Source organism: Pyxicephalus adspersus, chromosome 3 (assembly GCF_032062135.1).
Source record: "Pyxicephalus adspersus chromosome 3, UCB_Pads_2.0, whole genome shotgun sequence".
Classification (NCBI taxonomy): Eukaryota; Metazoa; Chordata; class Amphibia; order Anura; family Pyxicephalidae; genus Pyxicephalus; species Pyxicephalus adspersus.
In genome coordinates, this window is record NC_092860.1 from 23,343,190 (window position 1) to 23,368,227 (window position 25,038).

Here is a 25,038-nt window from a genome sequence, read left to right on the forward strand (position 1 = left end):
ACATACAGACACACATACATACACTGTATATATAATTTTTGATAATTTACTAAAATCTCATATACAGGAAATGTTGCGCTCTGTGTGTACACACTTCTGGCGCGTTTTGAGGGGAAAATGTGATACACTGGCTTCCACATCAAGCTTGCTGCACGGCCTGGGATCTGTCACAGTGAGTAGAATTATTGCAATTATTGAATATTTAATTTTTATTTTAAAGCAGAGATGACCACCCTTGGTTCCATCACTTCTGGATTGGGGTGCCCCCTCTGATTCCTGCTCCACCCATTATGTGTGTTTGCTTGTCAACAGTGTGCAGTCAAACAACATTGATCTTCATAGATATTGGCTTGTTGATAGTAAAGAGCTGTTTGTGATGCCACCAAGCAGTTCCTGGGAATTTTGGTGGTGATCATGTCTTGCAGCATGCTGACAATATGACACAGAGCTCTGCTGATAACAACTTTGAGAGTGATTATTGGGAATTAATTTAGCTTGGATCCTAGTAGTGCTGGAACCAAGGTAAATCATTCTTGTGATTCCTAGATAGTTATTGAATAAATATCTGAAGCATTAATCAATTAGCAGATGTTGACATAAATATTTGTTGTTTTGTCTTACAGGTTATCTGTTGTGTTGATAAACAAGGCGTTCTTTCGTGGCCCAATCCTAGCCCAGAGACAGTGCTATTTTTCAGTGGTAGAGTAGATCAGACCACTGAAAGGCACGAAGATGTCACTGACCAGTTGTCTTTACATACCTACTGTCAGACGGAGATGGAAGACGAGGTTCTCCACACATTTCTATACCTTGAAAACATTATTCCATTTCATGTTTTCAGTTGCACAATTGCCTTTCTCACCACTCTTCTCTCCACAGCCTCAGGAATTGGTAGCATTGTTGACAGACACAGATGCTCTACATGTAGTGAATGAACAGGAGAGTACTGAACGTTCAAGTGACCTCTCCAGACCTACCGATACTCAGAAAAAACCTCAAAGCCGGAACAAACATGCTTCAGGGTCCAATGTAAGCTTTAGCCAAGACACTGCTGGCCAGGTAGGTTATACTGCAGTGTATCTTCAGTGTCTTCTCTTTTTTAGGCTATTTTCAGACTGGCAATTCATTTACCACTGCTTCATGTCAGTGAACCACCGCTTCCATGGAGGTACAACAAGTCACTTCTACCTGTGGCAACCTCATAGAAAATAAATGGGGGTGGTAGTAATTGGTTCAGTTATTGTTAGTGTGCTGGGTTGGTATTCATTCGTAATGGCATCACAACACGCTGCAGCCAATGCATTGCTATTTGTTACTGTGAGCTGCAAATTTAAAAGCCCAGCATGCAGTACATTGGTATACTAATCCAAATGAATCAACAGCCAAAACCATGGCAACTTGTGCTTTTTGGAAAATCCAATGCTGGAAACAAACTCCGAAAGTAGATTTATGTTACTTTAAGAGAGATTGTTTTCTAACTTCCTGTTGTGCTTTGGAGAAAAAATGAAGGAAAATTTTATTTAATGTACAGCGCTGCATAATATGTTGGCGCTGTTTTAATAATAATATTAATAATAATAATCAACATTACATAGTGAGGGTTTTAACACATTTAAAACTTTACCTACTTTATCTAAAAGGAAAGGCAAAAATTTGGCCTAGTATATAGTTGTTCTTTTCTTTAATATGTTTGTAAATATATTTTCCTCACTGTGTTTTGATCATTTTTTTTCTCTTTGTAGCTAAGCAGCGAGGAGGATGATTATGTTTGTGACTGCCATCTAGAGATGCTTAGATTGTCACAGGACCAACAGAACCCTCAAAGCATCCAGTTTGATGAGTCGAACTGGCAGCTCCACCTGAGCTCTTTAAAACCTTTGGGACTTAACGTACTTCTCAACCTGTGCAACCCAGATGTGACCAACACTCTTTGCCGCTTTTCTGACCATTTGAAGCACATTGCTCTTCAAGAAACCCACTGCCCTGTTCTTCCAGGGCATATCCCATGGGGCCTTTGTGACTTTTCTAGGCTCATCGGTATAATTTGTTTAATTATATACAACTTTATTATGTACTGTTTGTTTTATTATCCAGTTTTTTCCTCACTTTCATTTATCATGTGATTTATCTAGGTTTCACACCTGGAGCCAAGGAGTTGTTTAAACTGCAGAATCATCTTGCTCTGTATCACCTTCCAAGTGATGAAACTGTGAAAGAGTCCCTTCTGTGTAAGCTTCCAACAGTTGCCAAGCGGCGACCTCCACTGAGCCACATGATTAGCCTTTTTGTAAAGGATGTCGCATCCAGTAAGTTGTTTTTATTTTCTTCCTGTTTGGTGGCCATCCAAGTATTAAACCATGTGTGTTTTGTAGCCATGTTTTTTTTTGTTTTTTTAATCCTGTGCTAGTTTTTTTTTTATTATTATCTTTGTTTATATTAAAATGTGTCTTTTATTTGTTGTTCCTGTAACTCTCAGACACAGAGCAGATGCTGTCCCATGGAACAGCTGATATTATCCTTGAAGCCTGCACTGATTTCTGGGATGGAGCAGATATTTTCCCCCTTTCTGGGTCTGACAGGTACGCCTCATAACATTTCCCCAATTTTCAGCATAATTGCATTGTTATCTGTTTTAAATTGTACCAATAGCTTCTTTTATTTTCCATTAACCCTTACTAGTTTTTGTCTGCAATCCCCAATATTTATTAATTTTGTTTTGCAAATTTACTTTCTGTCTGTGTAGTACACTTACAATACTTCATCATATATTTCAGGAAAAAGGTGCTGGATTTCTACCAGCGTGCCTGCTTGTCTGGATACTGTTCTGCATTTTCCTACAAGCCTATGCACTACTCGCTGTCCCCACAACTTCATGGAAAGTGCATAGAGATGCACCATGCTCCAGGTCATAGCACCATTTCAGCAACATGTGATATAAGTGGAACGGTGCCACTGAAACCTGCAGGCCGCCATGACAGCTGGAGTTCTGATGGTGAGTAAGCAACCACAACCGTTGAACACACATACCATATGATGCCATATTACACTTTTCTCCTCTTTAAGGAATCCATATCATGAGAGGCATGAGGGATTAAAGCATCTGGTTCTACAAATCCTACTTTCCTGGATGTCATGCTGATTCTCTTACTCTAGTGCTTTGAGAGTTGGTATACAGATAAAAACTTTTACTGACTTTACTGGTTGTCTAAGAGAGAACTGAAGTCAGTGGAGATACAGCCGAGTGGTTTATTATTCTTTTTTTTTTTTTTTTTTTTAAGAATGACATCTGTGGCATTCTTAATTTTTCTTAGAAAGGTTTAGAGTAAACATATACAGCCCTGTACAATAAAGAAATCTTAATAACTGCTGTAAACTACTACAGCCATAAATCTTGCCAATAGCATACACTCTGCTTCTGTTAGACCTGTCCAAACTAGGTTGTTCACTTGCAATATGTTACTGATGTGATACTGTGGTTTAGGATTGCTACTTACTGGTAGGAACTTCATATTGAATATAAGGCTGATAATATTTTCATTTGTAAACATTTTACATCATTGTATCTTAACAATGCATTATTAGAAAGTCATTGTCAATTTGTTTGTGTTTTTTTTCTCTCTACTTTGTCTTCTCTTTGTGTCCTCCTGTCCTTTTTTTTTCTCTACTTAAACACAGAAGGCATTGGCGAATTCACAGAGGATTTTATGCAAGCACTCAGTGGCCAGATCTTTATGGGAATGGTCTCCTCACAGTATCAGGCTCGTCTGGATATTGTGCGACTTATAGACGGTTTAGTGAATGCCTGTATCCGATTTGTTTATTTCTCCATGGATGATGAACTTAGAAGCAAGGTAATCTACCTTAGGGAGAATTAACATTTTCAAATAACAGAAAATATTCACTGGAGTGTGCAAATTATTTGGATTTATGATATTTTATCGCACATTTTTACATGTCTTTTTAATCTTTTGCTGTTTGTCAAACAATATAAAACTAATTGTCAGTTTGCTGTTGCTGAAGGCACAGACCTGTTTAATAAAGCAGTGGTACCCAACCTTTTGTAGCTCACGGACCACTAAATTTTCTGACTCCGGACTGCACATGCATGGGGAGCAATGTATTGCTCAAAGGGGAAGAAACTTCAGTGACGTGAGTGACGTCATGATGCCAGAACCCACCCACTCTCCCATCGCAGGTCTGAGCCTGCAATAAAAAAGTGTCCAGAGACACAACCCGCCCACTGCCCTGAGCCTGCGATCCTTCTTCTGACCCTGCTGGGAATGCCCCGGCTAGAGCCCAGGGACCTCTGCTGGTCTTGCGTCCCAGCTGTCAGAAGGTTGTGGCCCACTCGGGACCCCTGTGTTAGTGAATAGCAGTTTTACATGTAACACAGCAGAAAATTTAATTTCCACCCTTAAATCTAAATAACTAAAAAGCAGACCAAATTGAAGCAAAGCCATATTTATAAATAAATGCCAAGAAGTAGCCTAACTGAATGGGAGAACAAACACATTTTAAGATGCATTCTCTGTTACCTAATTCCTAGGGGTTTTATCTTTCAATTGTGATTAAGTTCAAATGGGGATCTGATAAATCTAGCTGTAAACTAGAAAACATGTCCATTGTTTATGTGCAATTTCCTATTTTCTCTTCAGGTGTTTGCAGAGAAAATGGGCCTTGAGACTGGATGGAACTGTCATATTTCTCTAACTCCAAATGGTGATGGACCAGGTTCTGTGGTACCACCATCCAGTCCCAGTAATGCTGGATCTCTGCGAGATGACCTACATCAGGGTGAGCAAACATGTCAGAATTCTTGTGACATGGTCTCCTAACAATTGGCTTTATTTAAATATTGTTTTTTTTCTTTGGGCAGTTATTGGGTAATTGTCCACAAAATTGACTGGTGTCCTCATGGCCCTTTTAGGTTCTCGAGAAGACGCGGAGGGGTTACTACTGATGGATGAGGAAGGTCACTCGGATATGATTAGTTTTCAGCCTACAGATAGTGATGTTCCTAGTTTTCTGGAGGATTCAAATCGAGTAAGAGAAACATTTTTTTTTACCTTAACTAAGCTATAAAGGGTTATTGACTTTGAAATAAATTTGAGGCTTGTTTTCTGCACCATAATTTCCTTACAAATAGGCAAAACTCCCTCGCGGTATCCATCAAGTAAGGCCACATCTGCAGAACATTGATAATGTTCCCTTGCTGGTACCACTGTTTACAGACTGTACACCAGAAAGTAAGTAATAAAAAGAAAGCTGTAAAATATTAATTCTGTACATTACCTTTTTTTTTTTTTGGTAATACTTCTTTGTTCCCCAGCTATGTATGAGATGATCCAGATTATGCAGGAGTATGGTGAAGTGACCTGCTGTATGGGAAGTTCGGCAAATTTCCGTAACAGTGGTTTATTCTTACAGAGCGATATCAGGTCAGCCTCATCTTTGTCTGTTAATTTTCTATCTGACTTGATCGAATATTTAACCAGAAACTTGGAGAAACCAAGAAACCTCCATTTGGAGGGCCAAATGTATATTTTATATTAAGTCATACTTTGGTATCCCTGTCTTATTAACTCATTGACTCTAGACTCCCTTAATAACTTGATGGTAAAAAAAAAAAACTGTAGAGCATTTAAATAACAATAAGGTGGTTACAATTAACTAGGTTAAGTTAAAAGTTACTGTTTTATTAGGAGATTCTAATCTTATTGCAATAGGGGTCAGTTACAGTATCTGTTTAGCTACCATAGAATAGGATAGTGGCCTTCTATATGCAATAGATACAGTTGCATCAAGAGTTGTACTTGGCACCCAGGATAAAGGCCGAAGTACCCCCCCCCATGAGCTGTAAACTACTTTAGCAGCATGCGTTGCAGGTAATCTTACTTTTTTTCAGAACTTTCTTGCTTTCTTCTATGCCAAGTCGAATAGCTTGTAGGAAATAGTAACCAAGCAGACTTGCAACTATGATAAAATTTTGCCCAGGCTCCCCAGAGGCCTTGTGATGTGTACTGTTGCTACCCGCAGCTTCCCCTAACTAGGGCTAGTTATTGCTCACTTAAATTGTGCTTGTGGTTAACTGTCATATGTTGCTTAACCTGCTAGTTTTCTCGATTACTATTACTCGCTGGTTTACTTTAAAGATTGCCTATGTGATTTTACATGGAAAGGAAATGTTCTACTGGTTGGGGCAGATAGAACCATCTTTATAATATTATTTTCATGTACTAAAATTGCTGTTCAATTTGGTTTTGGTACTTTGTTTTCTATTACTGATTGCTCAATCATATTGCCTCTGGAACTGCTATTCTTGTTTTAATCATAACCACATTTTGTCTTGCATCCTACATAGCATTTCTCTGGACCCGTTGTTTCCTTCTCGCTGTTCCTGGGAAATGTTTGGATATGTAAGTGGCCCTCCCAGGACAAACACTTCAGAGGAATCCTCCCCTCTGCATCTCTCGGCTGCACTGACTGGTTTGGCCTGCTCTATGTCCTTCAAAAAGGAGGAGAGTGTGAGCATCATTCGTCTTATTGAACAGGTCGGTAATGGGCACAGAATAAGGTATAAATGTTGTTTATAAGCCCTTTTACCAAGTCTTTAGCCATGCTAATCTGTTTCAAGGATGTAAAGGGTGAAATTTGCTTCTTTTAGCATGCTGGGTGCAAAAGCTTCACCTTCATTAGTTGTGTCCTCTTTATCTAAAATGTAGAAAACAAGTTAGTAAATGCTACAAGTTGGTTTTCTTAAACATGTTCAGCAATTCAACATTTCTGTACCTTTTGTAGGTCATGCAATAGTAGATTTCGACAAACAGGTATTTAACCGAATGTTAGAAAACCTGTTTGGCAGACCATTTCAGCAAAATCTTTTCATAAAATTAAATGCAAATGTAACATATTTTGTGCATGTTATTCACTTGTAAAAGCCTCCCTTATGTAGACACTTGTTTAGTAATTAGTGGGGAAGGCTCAGAATGAGTGATCTGCTCTACGGAATTGTTTCATCCGAGACAGTAAAATTTGCTAACAAATTCAAAAGTAAATTTTTAATATATGTCAACTAAAATTACATACAAACACAGTAAGGGCCTTAGACCAGTGGTTGTCAACCTTTTTGGACCTACGGACCACTAAATGCACGGAATCCAGACCGCGCATGGGGAGCAGTGTGTCACTCAAAGGGGAAGAAACTTCCCCCCATAGTGACGTCATGATGCCAGAACCCGCCCACTCTTCTATCGCAGGTCTGAGCCTGCAATGGGAGAGTGGGCAGGTTGTGTTCAGACAAGGCGACCGCTGCCTTGGACTATTTTTAGCTGGTAGGTTGACTTTAAAGGTAACTGCACAGTGAAGATCAGAAATGAAAATCACTCATAATTTGTTTTTCCTAAATAACGCCTTGGTATTTACACACATGTTGTCTGGCATGTCTCTGGCAGTAAATTTTATTTGCCATGATGTGCATTGTTTGAAGCTTATATACAGCCTGAATGACTGACAAACATGGGTGAAGATTTTTGCGGCAAAATGCTAGCTGGTTTCCCTGAAAGGATTTGTTCACCGATTGATTATGGGGAATATGCAGATATAAACAAAATATATGGTTCTTGTGTTTCACTTCTCCATTCCCTTTTACGTTGTAAGCTCTTGTGGACAGGAGCTTCCCACATTGATCCTTGTGAGGTAAACTGATTTTGTCAGGTAAAATAAGTGAAGTAGCATTAAATTATTGCATTACACAGGGCAATCAATATGTTCATACGCCCTTCTTCCCCGTTTTGTGTCCACATGGGATAATGGCATCAACCTGCAACTTTTGAGCTTCCTTTGATCTATCATGGCTTAGGCTTGTTTGCACAGCAGATCATATTTACTGTTGGCTAATGTATGCCCTGTATGGGCTTTTGAATCACAGTTTATTTTTTAATGTTTGCTGATTTATCTTCCAGGCTCGACACGCTACATATGGCATAAGGAAATGCTTTCTCTTTCTACTGCAGTGCCAGTTAACTCTTGTCATTATACAGGTAAGAGACATTACCTGAAAAGTTATGCTAAAACAAAAGATGTGTTAATTTAAAACATTTAAAAAATTTTTTTTTTGTGTAAAATTAGTTCAGTGATCTCCCCAGATCCTTTTACCGGGTGCACCACCTGGCACTTTTCAGAAACCACCCAGCTGTTTTTGGGTGGTTACTGAAGAGTTGGGTCACAATGAAGCGGCTTGCACCCGCCTACAATTTCTTCCCACCCACCTTAAAAAAAAATTCTGGGTTGAGCACTGTAGTAAAAGTAATTTGAAAGAGTCTTGATCTCCATTTCAGCAGCACTCCAAGGGAAGGCCAGCACCAGTTGCCAGTCTCTAGCAAGTGCGGTAAAATCCCTAAATAGGGGAGGGACCCATTAAATGACCCATTGCAGTGATTCTGCTGTGCTAGTGTCATTTGACAAACTGAGGTCAGTCCTGGACCAGGCTCTACTGTTTATCTACAGTGTGTCCTCCGAGGCAGTGGTCCCCAACCTTTTCGGACCTACAGACCACTAAATGCATGGACTCCTGACCGGGCATGCACAGGAAGCTGTGTGTCAATCAAAGGGGAAGAATCTTCCCCCTGGGTGATGTCATAATGACAGAACCTGGCCACTCTTCCATCGCAGGTATGAGCCTGCAATGGGAGAGTGGACGGGTTGTGTACAGAGACTACTGGCCCACCTTCCTGAGCCTACAATCTGTACAAGAGAAGTGGTCTGTGGCTCTAGCTGGTGCGCCCCCACAGCGAGATCCTTCTCCTAACCTTGCTTTGTGGCGCACCGGCCAAAGCTGCGGACCACCGGTTGGCAACGGCTGCTTCAAGGCAATCCATGACCTGATTGCTCTGTCTGGTAGGGATCACGAGTTCACAAAATGAGCAAAAATGGCTAACCCTTCAGTAGAAGAATTTAGTAGTAGTAGTAGTAGTAGTAGTAGTAGTTTTTTAATGTATTTTTCTCTACATCTATGATCATCAGCTTTAATGAAACCTTTTTTTGAAGATTTGTCTGTTTTAGAAGCAGAGACAAGTACATACTATCATGTAGAATAATGTCAAATCCTTAAGTTTATTCTAGGTTTTTGTCCCTGGTTAGTTACAGTAATCAGTTCTTCACCAGTACACACACTTTTAGGATAGACCAAGAAGGCTGTAAACTTTCAAAATGTGTGAAAATATTTTTTAACAATTTTTAATATTCGTGTAATGTTTTTTTTTTTTTAGTTCCTGGCCTGCCTTTTCCAGCTACCCCCTTTATTAAGCACTACAGATATTCTATGGTTATCTTGTTTTTGTTATCCATTAATAAGGTAAGTAGGGCCACAACTAATTGGACATGCTATTTTTTGTCTGTCTTTCCCTATTTTTGCTTTACATATCCTTTATTCATTTTCTATGCTGACTAGATTGCACACTTGATAGGTGGTACAGTGGCGATGTTCTAGTTATCCCCAGGCTTTCTGTTTTGAAAGTTAACCTGTATAACTGAGAGGTTCATGTTGGACTGAGAAAGTGTGTAGCAAATTAAAGCCCAACTCCAGACACCAACATACTTTCCTAGAGTTCAGTATGACTTTACTTTTCCCCTCATTTATCTACCTTATTTATTTCTAAATCATTTGTACAAATTACACAAACTTTTCCAGATACATCTTCCATGGTGCGCCCACACTGAGGTCATCATGGCTGCTTTAGCTGAAAAGTGTTGTGCCTCCACCCTACCTCTGCACTTTGCTGTTTTACAAAGCACAGCCTTTGATGACACTGCAGCCAGAAGTACCTCGAACCTATAATGTAATAGACTTAGGAAACTGAAAAGGATTTTACATGTTTTTGAATAAAGCAGTACAACCCACACACCAAGAAAATCCAAAAACTATGCTAATCCAAACTTTAAGATTACCTTGACATGCGGAACCCATATCACACATATCCAGGCAAAATAAAATCATTCGATTCTTTGCTACTTTGGATTTTCTTTGGCTGCATGACACATGACTCTTTTGCATCCATTCAAGTCCTAATAAAGTGTCGCATTACCCCCGAAATTCTGTTGGCTGTTTTCCTTCTAATGTGAGCAGAGATACAGAATATATTGTTTGTGGACCCCTCAAACTATACTCTGCCACCGAGTGTGAAGTTCATTTTAAGTATTAGTAAACAGGTAACAAATCCTGCACATGCAAGACAAAATATGGCTGTCTGTGAAATATATTGTTACAAACCATACTGAGAAATATTATTTAAACACACCTATAAATAATAATGATAAAATACATTTTATTAAGATATATTACATTTACTATATATTTATGTATGCTAAAGTATACCTAAAGCCCAAACGTATCTTTCATTTTAGATAGAGATGGGAAAGTATCAAACTTTAGGATTTTCACTCTATTTCTGTTTTGATGATCACTGATAAGTTTTGGATTTTTCCTCACTCAACACCTTTACCCTTTGTTATACTAAAATAATGCTAAAAGTGATTTTTTTTCCCATTGGGGATACATACAGTATAAAACCACAAAAGTTCTAACTCTTCCTCACTGCATCTATAACTAAATATCTTTAAATACATTTTGTTTCCTTTTGGCAACATGGCAACATTAGACATGGCTGCAATGATTGATGTGTGTAGTAAGAAATTCTTTGTTTCTATCTTTCACAGTGTGTCACTGCTTGGGAAGCCATCTGACAGCTCTATAATGTCTGTAGCCACTGGAAAAAATCTCCATTCCATACCTAAAAAGGTAACGGTATCCTAAATAATGGCAATTTTTCTAGAACTGCTGTGATCTGGAGCAGCGGTCGCCAACCTTTTTGGTCCCGCCGACCACTAAAATTACCGGCTCCTGACCCGCGCATGTCACTCAAAGGGGGGGAAACCTACCCCATAGTGATGTCATCATGGCAGAACCCCGCTCACTTCACATCGTAGATCTGAGCCTGCGATGGAGAGTGGGCGGATTGTGTCCAGGAACACAGCCCACCCACCTCCCTTAGCCTGGGCTCTGTACGTAGGACAAGGTCCGCTCCTCGGGCCAGTGCGCCCCCTGAGGGGTCCTTCTCATGACCACCAAAATTTTCTCCAATGGTTGGCGACCACTGATCTGGAGATAAACACAGTTTAGAAACTTTTTTTTTTTTCTATTCTATCTTTTTTGAACTCCTCTGTTTATCAATTAGTTTTATGTTTGGCTTTTGACTGTTGGGAGATGAAAGACAAGAAAACACGGGGTACCTGCTCTGAGATTACCTTGTATGCAAGATAACAGGGTTAGGCTTAGGTGTGGGAAGAAGTGGCAGCTACCCTGGGTGCTTTAGCAGGATGCAGGCACAGAAATCGCAGGATCTACAACCTTTGGGTGGTTTCTAGTCACTTCTTATTGTGTGTCTGGGGCAGAGCCAGCTTGTTTGTGCTTTTTGCAATTCATTTTGAAATAGTAGAAAAGGAATTTGCTTACCTCCTTTAACAGTAGTGCTTACAGAAGTACTTTTAGGGACTGTAGGGTACACCCAGAAGAAGTGGAGGAACACTCTGTTACCAACACTAGGGCCTCACTTTGTCCTAATCTGTTTCTGCCTGGGCTGGAGATGGTTCTAGCCATAAAAAATGACAGAGATCCTAGCACATGGACCATGATGAAGACAAGGACATAGACTGTAAACTTACCTAAAGTCAGTCTTCCATCTTCAGCTCTGGCACTGCATCATATTCAAAACTGAGTATCAGAAATTATTTATAGTGCACATGTGCAGACAGAAAAGCAGTGTATGTGTTTTTTGTTTTCATAATAAAAAAGATGGAGATTGTTTCTTGAAAAGTGCGCTTAGGGTTATAGACAGCAATGATTATACAGTTATGTTAGTCTTTTACATCCTGTTCTTCAAAAATATGTTAATAACATATTTTTTCCTCTACCATTAGACTCAGCATTATTTCCTGATATGTTTCCTGTTCAAGTTCTTACCTTCCTCCTTCTGTTGTCTGGCCTGCTTCTGGTTGTCACTGCAGAGGTTTTGTGAGATTTCTTCCCACAATAACACCACCAGTTGCTCTAGATTGATAGTTTACAGGTACAACATTAAAAAACGGAGTTCCTCTTGCAAACAAATGTAGAATTTATTGTGCTTTGCTTGTCTTATATTCCTTTTTTATCCACTTTTAGTGATGCTTTGGGTTCTCCAGACTGGTTTGGATCCTTTTCTGGGGCTCTGCTTTTAGCTCAGAAGTTTTGTGCCTGCCTCATTGTTCTACACACAGGTTGGGAGAAATTGATGTCAAAGTTGTGAGTGAAGCCGAGATTGTCTCTGAATGTGTTTTTTTTTTTTTTTTTTTTTCCCAGTGTTTATTTCTGTCAGTCACGTTCATCGTTCTAAATCTCTATGGAAGAGGAGTCCATTTAGCAATGTATGGTGGAGCTTGACTCTTCCTGTCTTGTGAGTATTGGGTGCTTCTCTAAACTGTGCAGTGTGTTCACTGTGTGTTTTCTATCTTCTAAGTACTTAATAGTATTTTGTGTGTCAGGGTTCTCGCTCAAGGATTACAGACAGCCCTAGATCTTCAGCTATGGACAAACACTGATTCTCCACTAAAGTTCAGCCTTTGGGACATCCCCCTAGTGTCATGGCTTTCAGGATCACTTTCGCTCCTTGTTGTTCTCTTCATCAATGAAATTGTCAAACTGCATGAGATCAGGTACTACATTTTTATATCGTATAACATATCTGAATGTGCATTGGTAAAATTGAAAGAATAAAGTGTTAAACATTTTCAAATTGGGTACTCGAAACCGTTTATTTTGGCACAATGAATGCCAAATGCATCTGCTGTATGTGCAGTGTGTTGCAATGCTATTCTTTGAGAATGGCTCCACAGCATTCCATTTATGAGTAGCCTTAACCCAGTGTGCAGTATTGTGGGCCTTTATGTGCATGTTTGTAAAAAGCATTCCTTAGTGGATCCAGCTGAATTGTGTGGTGTCGCTTCATCATTATTAAAAAAATAAATTAAATAAAACAAAAAAGTTACTCACCATATCATCAAGGATTGTGTGTAGGGAACCTCCTTAGTGTTAGGATGTTTTTTAAAAAAATTCAATATCAAGAAATCCCCACTGCATAAAATGCAATTATCAATCGGAGTAATTAAAAATGGAGGTGATGTATATAATTGTGATAGTTGAATGATTTGGTTTGTCAAACAACTCCATGCAGATTTTAGTATTGGTGATTATTTATTAATTATTATACAGTATTTATATAGACTTTACAAGTCCATAGTCATTTTTCTTTAACCTCCCTGGCGGTATGATTATTTGAGTATTTTTAAATGTCAAAGAAGTACATTTGACATTTAAAAATATTTATTTTAAATTTCCAGCCCCCCACATGTTGCATGCCCTCTATCTGCATCCTATGGGCTCGCATTCCCAACGTTCACAAGCGAGGGATGCGAGGCCAGGGGACACAGATGCCTGGTTGGCATAGCCGGAGAACTCATGGGGACCAGGTAGGCCCTCGTATCCACCCTGAGTGTGGCTTGGGGTTAGCGCTTTTTGTAATGAAATTTAACACTGAGCTACACTAGGGATTACAGCTCAGGAGGTTAATACAGTCTAAGGTCAATTTTGGAGGAAGCCAATTAACCTAACTGCAAGTTTTTGGAATGTTGGAGGAAACCGGAGTACTTGGAGGAAACCCACGCAAACTCCATGCAGATAGTCCTGGCTGAGATTCAAACTGGGACCTAGTGCTGCAAAGGCCAGAGTCCTAGCCACTGAGCCACCTTTCATATAACTATTTGTGTATTGTATAGCAAATAATTCATACAGTATAGAAATTATTAATTTTTTTTTCTTCCCCAGGGTTCGTGTTCGTTACCAGAAAAGACAAAAGCTGCAGTTTGAAACAAAGCTTGGCATGAACTCCCCATTCTGATTGTTTTGTTTACCACAGCGTGCTGTGGTGTTCACTGTCCCAAAAGCATCTGAAAAGGAGGAGGTAGTTATGGCTGGTATAGTTTGACCTTGTTGGTTGGATGCTGCTGATATAGCTATTTATATCTCCCTAAAACCAGCTGTCACCACCAGTGCCTCCACAATCTCCCTGCCTGTTTACATACGTTTAGCAGTTGGAGAAAGCGAACAAATACCTTCTAGTCTCCTTTCTGCACTGAAATAAGTGAGGGGGAGCTCCAAGTCTTCTGTACCCCAGCATTGTTCCCTCTGTTACATGCATGGTTGACCCTGCTGGTGCAAAGTTCTGTTTTTCTATAGGTGTCCTGCAGGCCTCTGTGCCACATGCATGGCTTAACTAGCATGAAAATCTCTTGTTCTTTGAACCACTGGACTGTGCGGTATGCTGCATTTGTGCACAAAGTTAATAGGAAGTATTTTTTTTTTCTAAATGGATGTATATTTTCTTACGATATTAAGGAAAATATAATTTGTACTAAAAGTATGTAAATAAAACATGTATATAGACCTCTACTGGTGTTTGGGGTCAGTATGTTGCTATACAAAGTGATTGTGTTTCTATTAGTGTTTCCTGCACTGCAGGTCTGTTGCTGAAGTTCACATTGCAATCATGACTATGACTATAAGTGAAGATTTCCTGTTATGTTTTAATTCCAGCCTATGTGACAACCATGGCCCACTTCATTGATACAGTGGGGAATTGAGAATAGCCATTTATTGAAGGATGTGTGTTATTCACGTGATTACCAGAGGTGAATATAGAGTATAAAGCTTAAAAGAAAAAAAAAAACCACTTGAAGCCACCTTATTAAGAGTTGGAAAGTATTGTTGCTGTTCAGAATTAGGATGATCGCACTATTGCACAAAAACAATAGTACCTTGAATCCACAGGTAATGCTGCCTGTACAAGCCGTCCCAAAGTTATGGACATCCGACATATGGAGGACTCCTAGATACAAACAGGGCTTCCCTGCTATTTGTGTGCAGGAGGGAGGCTTGATGGGGGGGGAGAAGAGAGCGGTTTGCATGACTTGCAACCTCTTGTAACTATTTAATAACCAAGTCAAACTCTGCAGTTGTTTTTTCTTTTTGCATATCCAAACACCGCTTGCTTCAGAAATTAATAAATGTCTATAGGCTCAGTGAAAGTTTTTTTTTTTTTCCCTTGCTTTGGGATTAACTCAGTGAGGATTTTATACAGTAACCGACGCCATGCTGCCTTATATTATGTGGAGAGAAGCATCTGTCCTCATTGCATTTATTAAAATAATTTACCTGTCCCTTATATACAAATTCAACTTAAGAACAAACCTTCAGTCCCTATCTCGTATGTAACCCAGGGATTACCTGTATCACACAGCAGACAACTTTGCTCGTGCCTACAGGTTGATGACTACCAGCCATTATGAATTTCCAGCTGTGTATTTTTACCAGGGTAATGATTTCCTAGGGTAAATACTTCTTTTCCAAACTATATGCTCCTATATCAGCAATTCCTTTACCAGTAGTCATGCTGTCAGTTCAGTGTTACAATCCATTTCCTCCCTCCACAGTCAGCATAGTTCTTCCGTCTACCAGATTTCAGGATGAATATGATGAAGGAATAAGTGTGACTGTGGGGCATGAGAAAGAACAGTGGAGAGGGAATAAATTGGACCAAAAAGTTAACCGAGCGATGGGGTTTTCATAAACCATGAAAGGGCAGTAATAAAATACACATTACCTAAATTCAATCAGCATAATAGCCCAAGGGTAGTGAATGAGTCTTGCTTCACTCCTATGAACAGTACTTGGTAAAAGGTAGGGGGGAGAATGTTTTTGGTTAGTTTTGCAAATTACTTTCTTGGTGCCCATTTTTTTTTTTTGACCTTTGGGATGCCTAAGACTAGCTCAAGGAGTGGGCAACACAGCAAACAACTGGGAACTGAGAACAGCACAGAGTTTTCTGAAGGACTTTATGCCCAAAATGGACATAAGATGAAACAAAAACATCCACCAGCTAGAAATGTCATATTATTATTAATAAACAGGATTTATATAGCGCCAACATATTACGCAGCGCTGTACATTAAATAGGGATTGCGAATGACAGACTAATACAGACAGTGACACAGGAGGAGTCATGTGAACAGAAGACTAGATTGTAGTCCTGCAGATGGATTTAGGAAATAGACCTCAGTGCCTGACAACTGAAAAGGCACTACCAGATATAGCAGAATATACCCTGAAAAGATTGAAGCTTGGTTCTTTAGATCATAAACGGTCAGCCTGGGACACCAAGATAAGGTTGTAATCTTCAATTACAAAAAATACATTTGTTTTCCTGAAGGACCCAGCCCAAACATCTGGGAAAGGTAGGGAGTTCTGGTGAGCTAAAGATGAGATGCCAAAAAGGAATTCCTAGGCCATACCTCTTGGATTGCCCCTATGAATCATCAAGAAAGGGTTCATCACAAGAAAGGGCCACTAGGTTCAGACACTCTCCTTGCGGAAAAGATGAAAGCATAAATGCTACATTTTCAGGGAGAATAGTGAGAAATTCCTTCAATAAGCTAAAATGGTTGTTTGAAACCAGCAGTCTCTGGCCGAGATCTCACCTTCAAGGCCTGGTCTCGACTATTATTGGTATGCTTCAAACATGTTTTTTGACGTAAAAAAGTGTACAAATTCATATCATTCTATTTGCAAGGCCACATCCCCAATACAAGCTATACTTCGAACAAAAACACAAAATAGTGGGACTTTTAAGGCCAATTAGAATCCAGTATAAACCAATAAAACCTTTATTCAAGTACAAAATAGCAATGACAATGATAGTGGCAGCTACATAAAAAATTTTGTATACATAGTACATGCAATCTCCTGTGCAATCTCTCCCCAACAAAAGTGGTGTTAAATCAGTCGACGCAATTAGCGGCAAATGTGACCACTTCTTCAGGACATGTCAGGAGATCTACAATATATGGATACATATTCAACTCTTTTTTTAAAAGGTATTACATATTACTATATGTTTTATTTATTAAAAAAAAAAGGGTTGAATATGTGTACATATATTGTAGATCTCCTGAAGAAGCAGTAAGATTTTAACACCACTCTTGTTGGTGTCTACACAGGAGATTGGATACACTATGTATACAATATTTTTTATGCAGCTGCTACTATCATTGTTGTTGCATTTTGTACTTGAATAAAGGTTTTATTGGTTTATATTTTTTGAAGTACCTGAAACACACTGCGTCAAAGCACCACTAAAAGTAATTGGGCCGTTTCCAGAGTTGCTTCTATTGTTAACACCACAAGCAGCTTTGCCCTGTGTGTTTCTAAAAGCAAAACAAAGCTGAAGAAAGACACATTATGCTTGCCATGCAAGCCTGAAAGTTGTTTAAAGCCAGTGGAGACTAGAACTGGTGACAGTCCTAATTCCAACAACTGCATGTGATTTGTCCCATGGTAAAGACCCTACAGCAAAATTCCAAGTACTACAACTAGGAAAAGTCTGTATTCCATGTCTAATGGGAAGTAGCCTTAAGCATCACCAATTCAAATATGCACCCTTCCCCCAAAACCTGGCTTCATCAGATGCCATGGACTGGGGTAAAGGGTGGCAAATTAGTACCCTTTTCAGGCTCTACATAGATTCTACCAGATCATCAGTATCTTCCAGATAGACATGACACAGTCCACAGACTACCTCTGAGGCATTGAAAGAAGAAATGGTATAGATTTAGGAATTTAGGAAAGGTATAGACCATGGTCTACCAAACCCACAACCACCAAATATGTTTCGTTTGTGGTTGAACCTTAAAAACAGAAGGCCACATTTGCCCTCCCCATCTGAATAAGTTCTAGGGAAAACAGACCACTCTGATACCAGCTGGGGAAGTTTACCAATTGTCTATATCTAATGTAAAAAGCTGACATTTGATAACTGAGGGACAATTAGTGACATGTAAAGAATTGGTCTGACCTACCTTTACCACAGCTACGCTTGTTTCTCCCTGGAGGTTAACTTACCCCACTGTGATAACATTGTCCAACTTAATCCAAAACCGATAACATTACAAAAGGGTTTAGCCAAATTACCAAAATGGTAATCAAAAGACTAAATTCCACTGATGACCACATCCCCTGCACCGACATAGTAAGATTGGGAATGGGAAGCGTGTTGGAGCAAAACTCCAGTTTGGATACTACATGAATTTGAGATGTTAAGGTTAGGCTTCTTCTGCCTTGGAATCCCTAATGACACAATGGAAAGTCAAACTGAAGAATATTTGTGCCCAAGAGACCATGTGGAATTTTAAAACATAGACTCTGTTGTCTTGGCACTTTAAACAAAGTGCCCTAGGAATGTGTTTTAACAGGAAAAACAGCTGAAATTAAAGCTATGGCCATTCGCCCCACACAATCTAATAAATGAGAGGAAGCTACTGAAGCAACAGAGTAAATCCATTTTGACCGATCAACCATGGTCTAGCAAAATTGTCATAGCTGGAATACAGAGTGAAGGACTGCAGCCACCAGTGAAAACAGGACTCTAAATAATGACATGATGTAATATGTCATGTGTTCATATAAGGTCGTATATACCCCATTTTAAGACTTGCCGAGAATCAAATTTGTCCCGATATGCAAATATTGAAATTGAAAGAGGGTATACTCATGACTGTGTACATCCACCTCTTCTACCATAAAAGCTTTTGTAGAACAACTTATCCTGGACTCTTAGCACTCATCATCGTGTGAAGAATCACCAGCTTGTGAATAAATGTAGCAGCCCAAAACTCAGAAATTTACCAGCATTTTGTAATAAAAGAAAATGATATACATATATATTCTGGTTAGTAAATATATATATTTATAGATGTTTTTTATATATAAAATTACTTTAAAATAAACATTTCTTAAAAAAAGAAAATCAGACATTTACAGTTTCATTTTAGGAACATGAAGGGGTGTGGCAGTAAACATAGAAGCCTGACAAAAAAACAGAAGAACATTCCGATTTGATGTCTTCACCCTGCATCAAGAACCATTCAGAACTGAACAAACATCAGCCCAGTTCAATAACTCATTTACATCCTAAGTGCTGCTGAAAAGTTTCCAAAATATCCTTAACAATTCAGCACGGCATTTTTTTTTTTTGAACGATGGCTGAGGCAACAGTTTCAGAAGTTGTCAGCATTATTCCATGTGAAGCTGTGCTATCATTCAGTCTCAGCTAAAGTGCCAAAAAAAGTGAATGGGACTCATCAGTCCAACATGGCTTCCAGCTGCTCGGCGAGGTCATCAAACATCGTACTGATGTCATCTAGGATGTTCTTGGCCAATGGTGCTGCTGTCTCACTGCCAGAAAAAAACAAGAACAGGGTCATTGTGTGAAGCTCTTATTTTTTCCCCACATCCAAGAGTATTTACCCCGCTGAACCTATGATGAGCTAAACATTAACAGTATTCATATAAATGTATAAATATCACAGTATGAATATAGAGTGTAAGTGTTTTATACAAACTGGTCTTTTTTTTCTTCTTGAATTTTAAATATAAAAACATTTCCTTAAATTGATGTCGGACAGATAAGGTGCAAAATATTGCAGTCACAACAGGTAACTACACTGCAATAGGAAGTACCCTTATTGCCCTTCTGCCAACTTATCCTAACGCGCTAATTTCCCTTGTAGTTTCATAATTACTGAGAATCGATGGGTCAACTCCTGTAGATTTTTTACGTTTAATGGCTGCTCTTCTTCCCTGCTCATGCCAATAGAACCTCACAGATTTCTAGGAGGCTTTGTCCTGAGTTCAAGGACGATTGCAAACAAGCCCAACAGAAGTCTAAGGACTGCAATGTGCAAGTAGGGAACAAATGTGAACAAACTGCAGAGATATGGCCATTCAGTTTTTATAATTATGAATTTGTGAAGGAGGAAAGGTGGTGGGGATGATTAGGAGAACCTGTCCTAAATGGACTTCTGCAGAAATCTGAGAATTTTAATTGTGATGAGGGATCATTTAAAAAAAAAAAATAACTGAATGTTATGACACTTAGACCATTTTACACATTTGGTGTAATGCCTTAAAATAAAAAGAATTCTGCAACTTCCATAGGGTTGAATACACAAAGAGGTGTGAAGTGGCATTATAGAGTGGTTTGTGAGTGTTTTTGTTAGCATTGGGTTTGCGATTCCAGATCCCATTTTACATACGCTAGTTTTTACCTGATTTTTTCCTCCATTGGCCTTTGCCTCTCTTCTGGTCTCTGTAGGTCTGTAGATTGGAAATGTCTTATCTGTGCAGTCTCCCTGCTCTGAGAGGGTAAATCTTTCCTCTCCCTGACATGAGAAGGAGGATCACTAGTCCACAATATAGAGTTTGTAGTAGTAGCTACACTAGTTGTCCCCCATGAAGGCTTCTGTAAAACTAATTCTGGTCCAGATATCACCAAATGAGCCTGAGAGCCTGTAAAGTGAAAATTAAGGCAACGTTAGTGGAAGAAAAAATTACACTTATTTAAATGGCAATAAACATAAAAAAATACTGCACTGTGCAAAGAAGCTGGTGTTTTTGGAGTAAAAGCAGAAGACTAGGACTCCTCAAGGCCAACTATAGTTGGCCAAATGGTTCAGAGGATACTTAGGCAACATGGAGATTACATACAGAATCTGCAGGAGAAAGTTTATAAGGGTTTTACCTTACAAGTCTTTTTATTTCCAAGATTTGAGGAAAAAAAGTACATGATTTAATCTCACCAGCTGACCTACTAAGAACTCAAATAGGATTTGAATGGACTTGCTTTAGTGGGTAACCAAATGAACAGGTTTGCAACAGATTCCCAATTCTCACATTTCTATAGGTAATGTTTTGTCTATTTTATATTATCAATATTTCTTCATTTTTGGGGTACCGTACCTTGTCTAGTTGTATACTCTCCGGACATCATTTCAACTTTGCCTCCTTTTTCAAAGTTCCATCCCCTGTCAGAATTTCCTGGTTTAGTCATTGCAGTCTCTTGTGGACCATTTAATAAAACTGTGTCAGTTTGTACAGGTGTAACTGATGGTTTCTGCTTTTCCTCAACACTTGCATCTTTGTCTTTGACTTTAGGCCTCCTCTTTACGGTGTCAGACTCTGTGAGATTAAATTCAGGCTCCACAATGACTTTTGGCATAGTAACTGCTGGTGGCCCTGTAAGGTCGGTGTTTGGTTTAGGACAAAGCTGGGGCCTGACTCCTATATGTGGCCGAACCTCTGTCTGAGGAAAAGGTGGGACCTCAGTGTTTATACAGGTCTCTATTTTTGTCCCTGGAAATTGTTGAACTTCAGAAGTGGCCTCTAACTTCAAAGAAGCAAGTGGCACTGATGGAGAGAAAAGATCAGCATTGATCACAGATTCTGCCTTGGATCCTGGAGGTTTGGGTCTCTGTTTGATAGTGAGGTTTCCTTCCTCTGCAAATGGAATGCTTTCACTTGAGCTGTGTTGTGATGGAACACTTTCCTCCTTTTTCTCTTCTTGTCTCACTGTAAGTGATAAAGATAACCTATCTCCAATAGCAGCTGCAGACTCGCTCACGGTTCTCCTTCGACCTCCAGGACTCTGAAAAACATCTGATTTGCAAACATCTGACGTCTTTACCTCTGGCCCTCCCTCTATATTGGTCACCAGATTCTTAACCACATTAGGTCCACTAGAAGGTGGACCATCAACACTAGACATAGAGCTAAGTCTCTTGGGTGGCGGTGGTGGTGGTCCTTTCCTGCGTGCTCGTACAGCAAAAGACTGACTTCGCTGGACTTTTTTCTCATGTTGTCCATTGGATAGGGAGCTGCGGCCTGGTCGACGAGTTAATGTAGCATAAGAACTCAATGCCCCACTCCCTGATGTAGCACCCTTGTCCTCTTCCTCTGGCTCTCCATCTGACAGTGCATAGCGGCAAACACTTAGAGACCGCTTTTTCAAAGAGGGCTTTGGAGGTGGTACAGGTGGCTCTGCTCTGATGGAACACCCATTGGGGATCCTATTTGGCCAATGGGACTGATCCATGCCCTCAGGTAGGTTCCTCTCTGGCAAAGTAGAGTCCATGACTTGAAATGGAGGCATCAGAGGTGGGTTTGAGCCTGTTGAGTCTTGAGAGTGACCAGAGCCCTGTGAGCGGGAACTGATACTTTCCTGACTATAGGAACGCCTAGTAGCACAGAGTATTTCACTACCATGCATAAGTGCATTCTGCAGTTCCCTGCTCAGTTCTATATTTTGAAAAGTCTGTAACTTAGGTGTGGTAGGTGGTTCTCCATTTTCAGAGGTTTCCACAAAAGGTACAGTGGAGCTTGGCAATCTGCCTCTCATGGTTCCTCCAACTATATATCCCTTTTGAAGGTCCAGCAAGCGTTTCACTCCCAACAGCAACTTCTTCTGGTGCCCTAATTAACAAAAGACAAATTAATGGAAGGGAAAAAACTTAATATACTCACTGAAAGGTTCTCCCCAATTTCTGTAAAGTTGCTTTACCTAGCCTTAAAATTCCAATCTCTTGCAGATCTTCCCAAGTCAATTCTGTAACACTGCTAAGAGAGTCATATCCATTCTCTGTAAGCTGTTTATGGTACTCAGGAAGTCCCAGCTGAGTTAGCCAATCCCACAAGTCAACCTAATTTTTGGAAGAAAGAGAAAACATTATTTAAAGGGAACCAACAGGTCCAACCATTACAGTCTGGCTTTAGGAGGAGAAGACAAGAAGAAAGCAGTAGCTACTAAAAGAAAAACAAGTTTTGTGCTGTAATAATTCACAGATTTGAAAACAATAAATTATACATACCAAAAAAAAAACAACCCTAGCATTCATGTAATATTTTCATTTCATAGTTCAGCTTAAAGCTTACAAGTCTACGGAACTAATGTTACATACGGACTACTTCTACTAGGCAATGAAATATGTCTGCAGTTATTTTGTACATATTGGAATCAAAATCACACTTTATGAAAGCCAACTAATTCTCCTGACTGGATCTTGGGTTATTTCTCAGCATAAAGTTATATAATATTTATCTAGTTATTAGTATGATCTTGGTGGTTAACACATGGTTGTTGCTTGTCCGAGGCATAATATAGGGAGGATAAATAAATCCTTACTGGCATTTTATGTGGTAGCCCATCTGCTACATTCAGCTTCCCAATCTCTGTGGATATTTTCTTCCTGTGTCCAGGCTTTGTCACACCAATGGCTGTTAGATCCTAAAAAAAAAAAAAAAGAGGGGACAACTTAGCCTATCCATGGATGAGCAGTCAGAATATAAAAACGAATTTGAAAGAAGCTATTCCTACCTCTGGAGTCATGCGGCTGATTGTAGAAAGATCATAGCCTGCAGATAGGAAGTTCCCAACATACATGTCCAGCTGGAAGGTACGGAGCCAGCAATAAATAAGTTCTGCATCCTGAAAGAAGAGGTAGGTATAGGGTCAGAATGTGAAAATCATGAGAATCAGAAGCGGAGATTATCAATATAGTAGGAGTTAAAGATAGAGGTTCAATACTTTTATATACCAAGAAACTGAAAAAGAACTAAACAGCTACTAAAAGAATTGTGAGTTGTATCACAACAGCTCTTGGAACATAAAGGATTCCCCAACTTATATTTTTTTCTTACTTCATTATCTAAAAAATTTACCCAATGCAAATTTCTTAGTCTTCACCAAATGTTGTTTACAAAAGCCACAAATCTGAAATGATCCTTCACATGCTTTTACTTTGTATCTCAGTAATAAATTCAATAGATAATTCCACTTTTATTTTCTATATATATTTTAGTGTTGACATTGCGAAACCTACCTGCCAGCCTACCTCCCGCCTATTTAAATACCTACACTGTCATTTCTCCATTTATAGCTGGCAAGGAGCCACATAAATGAAGACTTCACCATATATTGATTGCAAGAACTGGCCATTTATGCAAAAGCCAATACCGCCTGCATTTTGTGTATAATTATTTATTTTTTTTATAGGAAAGTCTAGGTATATCCAGCTGTCACAGAGTGATATGTAATTATGCAGAAGGGAAAGAGAAGGTTCAGAGTTGGTTCCTGTGAAGGAGACACATGCAGACACCAAGTTTGCTTTAAGCTTGCTAATCAAATTGTACGTCTGCATAGAATTTGTACTGGTAAAATAAAGTGGCACTGCAATGCTAAAGTTTAAATGCCAAGTAGTTCTTCTATACAAAAACAAAGACATGAGACAAAATCAGAACAATAAAAATACTTGTCCCCAAGTTTTATTGAGTATACAGATTTTTCCTTTGGTGGAGTTTGCCAACCTTACAGATATTGTAAAAAAATCAGATAAACATTGAAATGTTTTAAAGGAAGCCAAAAATATAAAATGAGAAAAATTCTCATTTCTCAAGTTGCTTGTCTTTATTTCATAAAGGGTATCAGCACACAAACTGGGCTGATTATACTCAATAAGAAGATCACTCAGGCTTAATACTTCCTTCCATTTCATAGGCATAAGAAGTATACATTCAGCCAAACACAGAGGGGTTAAGGAGCAACCTTCAAAGGAACTTCCTTGAACCTTTGTTGTCCCTTCTAGCTTAAAAAAAAGGAAATCTAGCTATTTATATGATTACTGCAAGTACATTCCGGTGCGTAGGAATTTGATGAAATTATTTAATATAATGACACCTGAAGTTACCTGAAATTGGATACTAGTGATACTTTTCCATGAGCGCTTCAGGTTGACTTTAAAGAAGAACGGTATATCTGTTTTAAATGAAAAGACTTTAAAACTGCAAGTATGAAACTGTGCATGTATACTTGGTAATCTGAGTTACTATTTGCATTATCCATATTTCATACTATACACCGTCCATCTTGTTTAGTCTCCTCTCAGCAGGGAAGTGATAAGGGTGATTTTACAATCTAAGGGAAATGAAGTAATCATTCCCTCCCAGGATGTTCTTTGTATTTTCAGTCTTTGGAACTTGGCTAATAATGGAGACGTTTTATCTCTACCCCA

General features: G+C 39.1%; 2 protein-coding genes across 5 annotated transcripts in view; one reads left to right on the plus strand and one right to left on the minus strand.

Moving 5' to 3' along the window:
• Nucleotides 1-14,536, plus strand: part of TMEM94 (transmembrane protein 94) — a 34,115-nt gene extending 19,579 nt beyond the window's left edge. For 2 of the 4 annotated variants that reach the window (XM_072403932.1, XM_072403930.1), the window contains exons 12-32: nt 68-172; nt 624-788; nt 880-1,059; nt 1,743-2,037; nt 2,133-2,306; nt 2,477-2,579; nt 2,775-2,992; nt 3,676-3,851; nt 4,656-4,794; nt 4,928-5,043; nt 5,147-5,246; nt 5,330-5,438; nt 6,362-6,551; nt 7,962-8,039; nt 9,267-9,352; nt 10,714-10,795; nt 11,974-12,122; nt 12,215-12,309; nt 12,392-12,485; nt 12,574-12,744; nt 13,913-14,536. In XM_072403932.1, coding sequence (XP_072260033.1) covers nt 68-172; nt 624-788; nt 880-1,059; nt 1,743-2,037; nt 2,133-2,306; nt 2,477-2,579; nt 2,775-2,992; nt 3,676-3,851; nt 4,656-4,794; nt 4,928-5,043; nt 5,147-5,246; nt 5,330-5,438; nt 6,362-6,551; nt 7,962-8,039; nt 9,267-9,352; nt 10,714-10,795; nt 11,974-12,122; nt 12,215-12,309; nt 12,392-12,485; nt 12,574-12,744; nt 13,913-13,985 — 2,898 coding nt within the window. In that variant the 3' untranslated portion in view covers nt 13,986-14,536. Of the gene's footprint in view, nt 1-67; nt 173-623; nt 789-879; nt 1,060-1,742; nt 2,038-2,132; nt 2,307-2,476; nt 2,580-2,774; nt 2,993-3,675; nt 3,852-4,655; nt 4,795-4,927; nt 5,044-5,146; nt 5,247-5,329; nt 5,439-6,361; nt 6,552-7,961; nt 8,040-9,266; nt 9,353-10,713; nt 10,796-11,973; nt 12,123-12,214; nt 12,310-12,391; nt 12,486-12,573; nt 12,745-13,912 lie in introns of those variants that run through there. The other 2 variants (XM_072403931.1, XM_072403933.1) reach the window with 2 other exon arrangements.
• Nucleotides 14,537-18,818: 4,282 nt separating this feature from the next.
• The window catches only part of CASKIN2 (CASK interacting protein 2), a 41,024-nt gene continuing 34,804 nt past the window's right edge, over nt 18,819-25,038 (minus strand). Inside the window, exons 13-18 of the mRNA XM_072403226.1 lie at nt 23,346-23,477; nt 23,154-23,255; nt 22,533-22,671; nt 20,936-22,444; nt 20,245-20,485; nt 18,819-19,372 (exon numbers count right to left, since the gene is read on the minus strand). Of these exons, the coding sequence (XP_072259327.1) occupies nt 19,279-19,372; nt 20,245-20,485; nt 20,936-22,444; nt 22,533-22,671; nt 23,154-23,255; nt 23,346-23,477 (2,217 nt within the window). The 3' untranslated portion in view covers nt 18,819-19,278. The remainder of the gene's footprint in view (nt 19,373-20,244; nt 20,486-20,935; nt 22,445-22,532; nt 22,672-23,153; nt 23,256-23,345; nt 23,478-25,038) is intronic.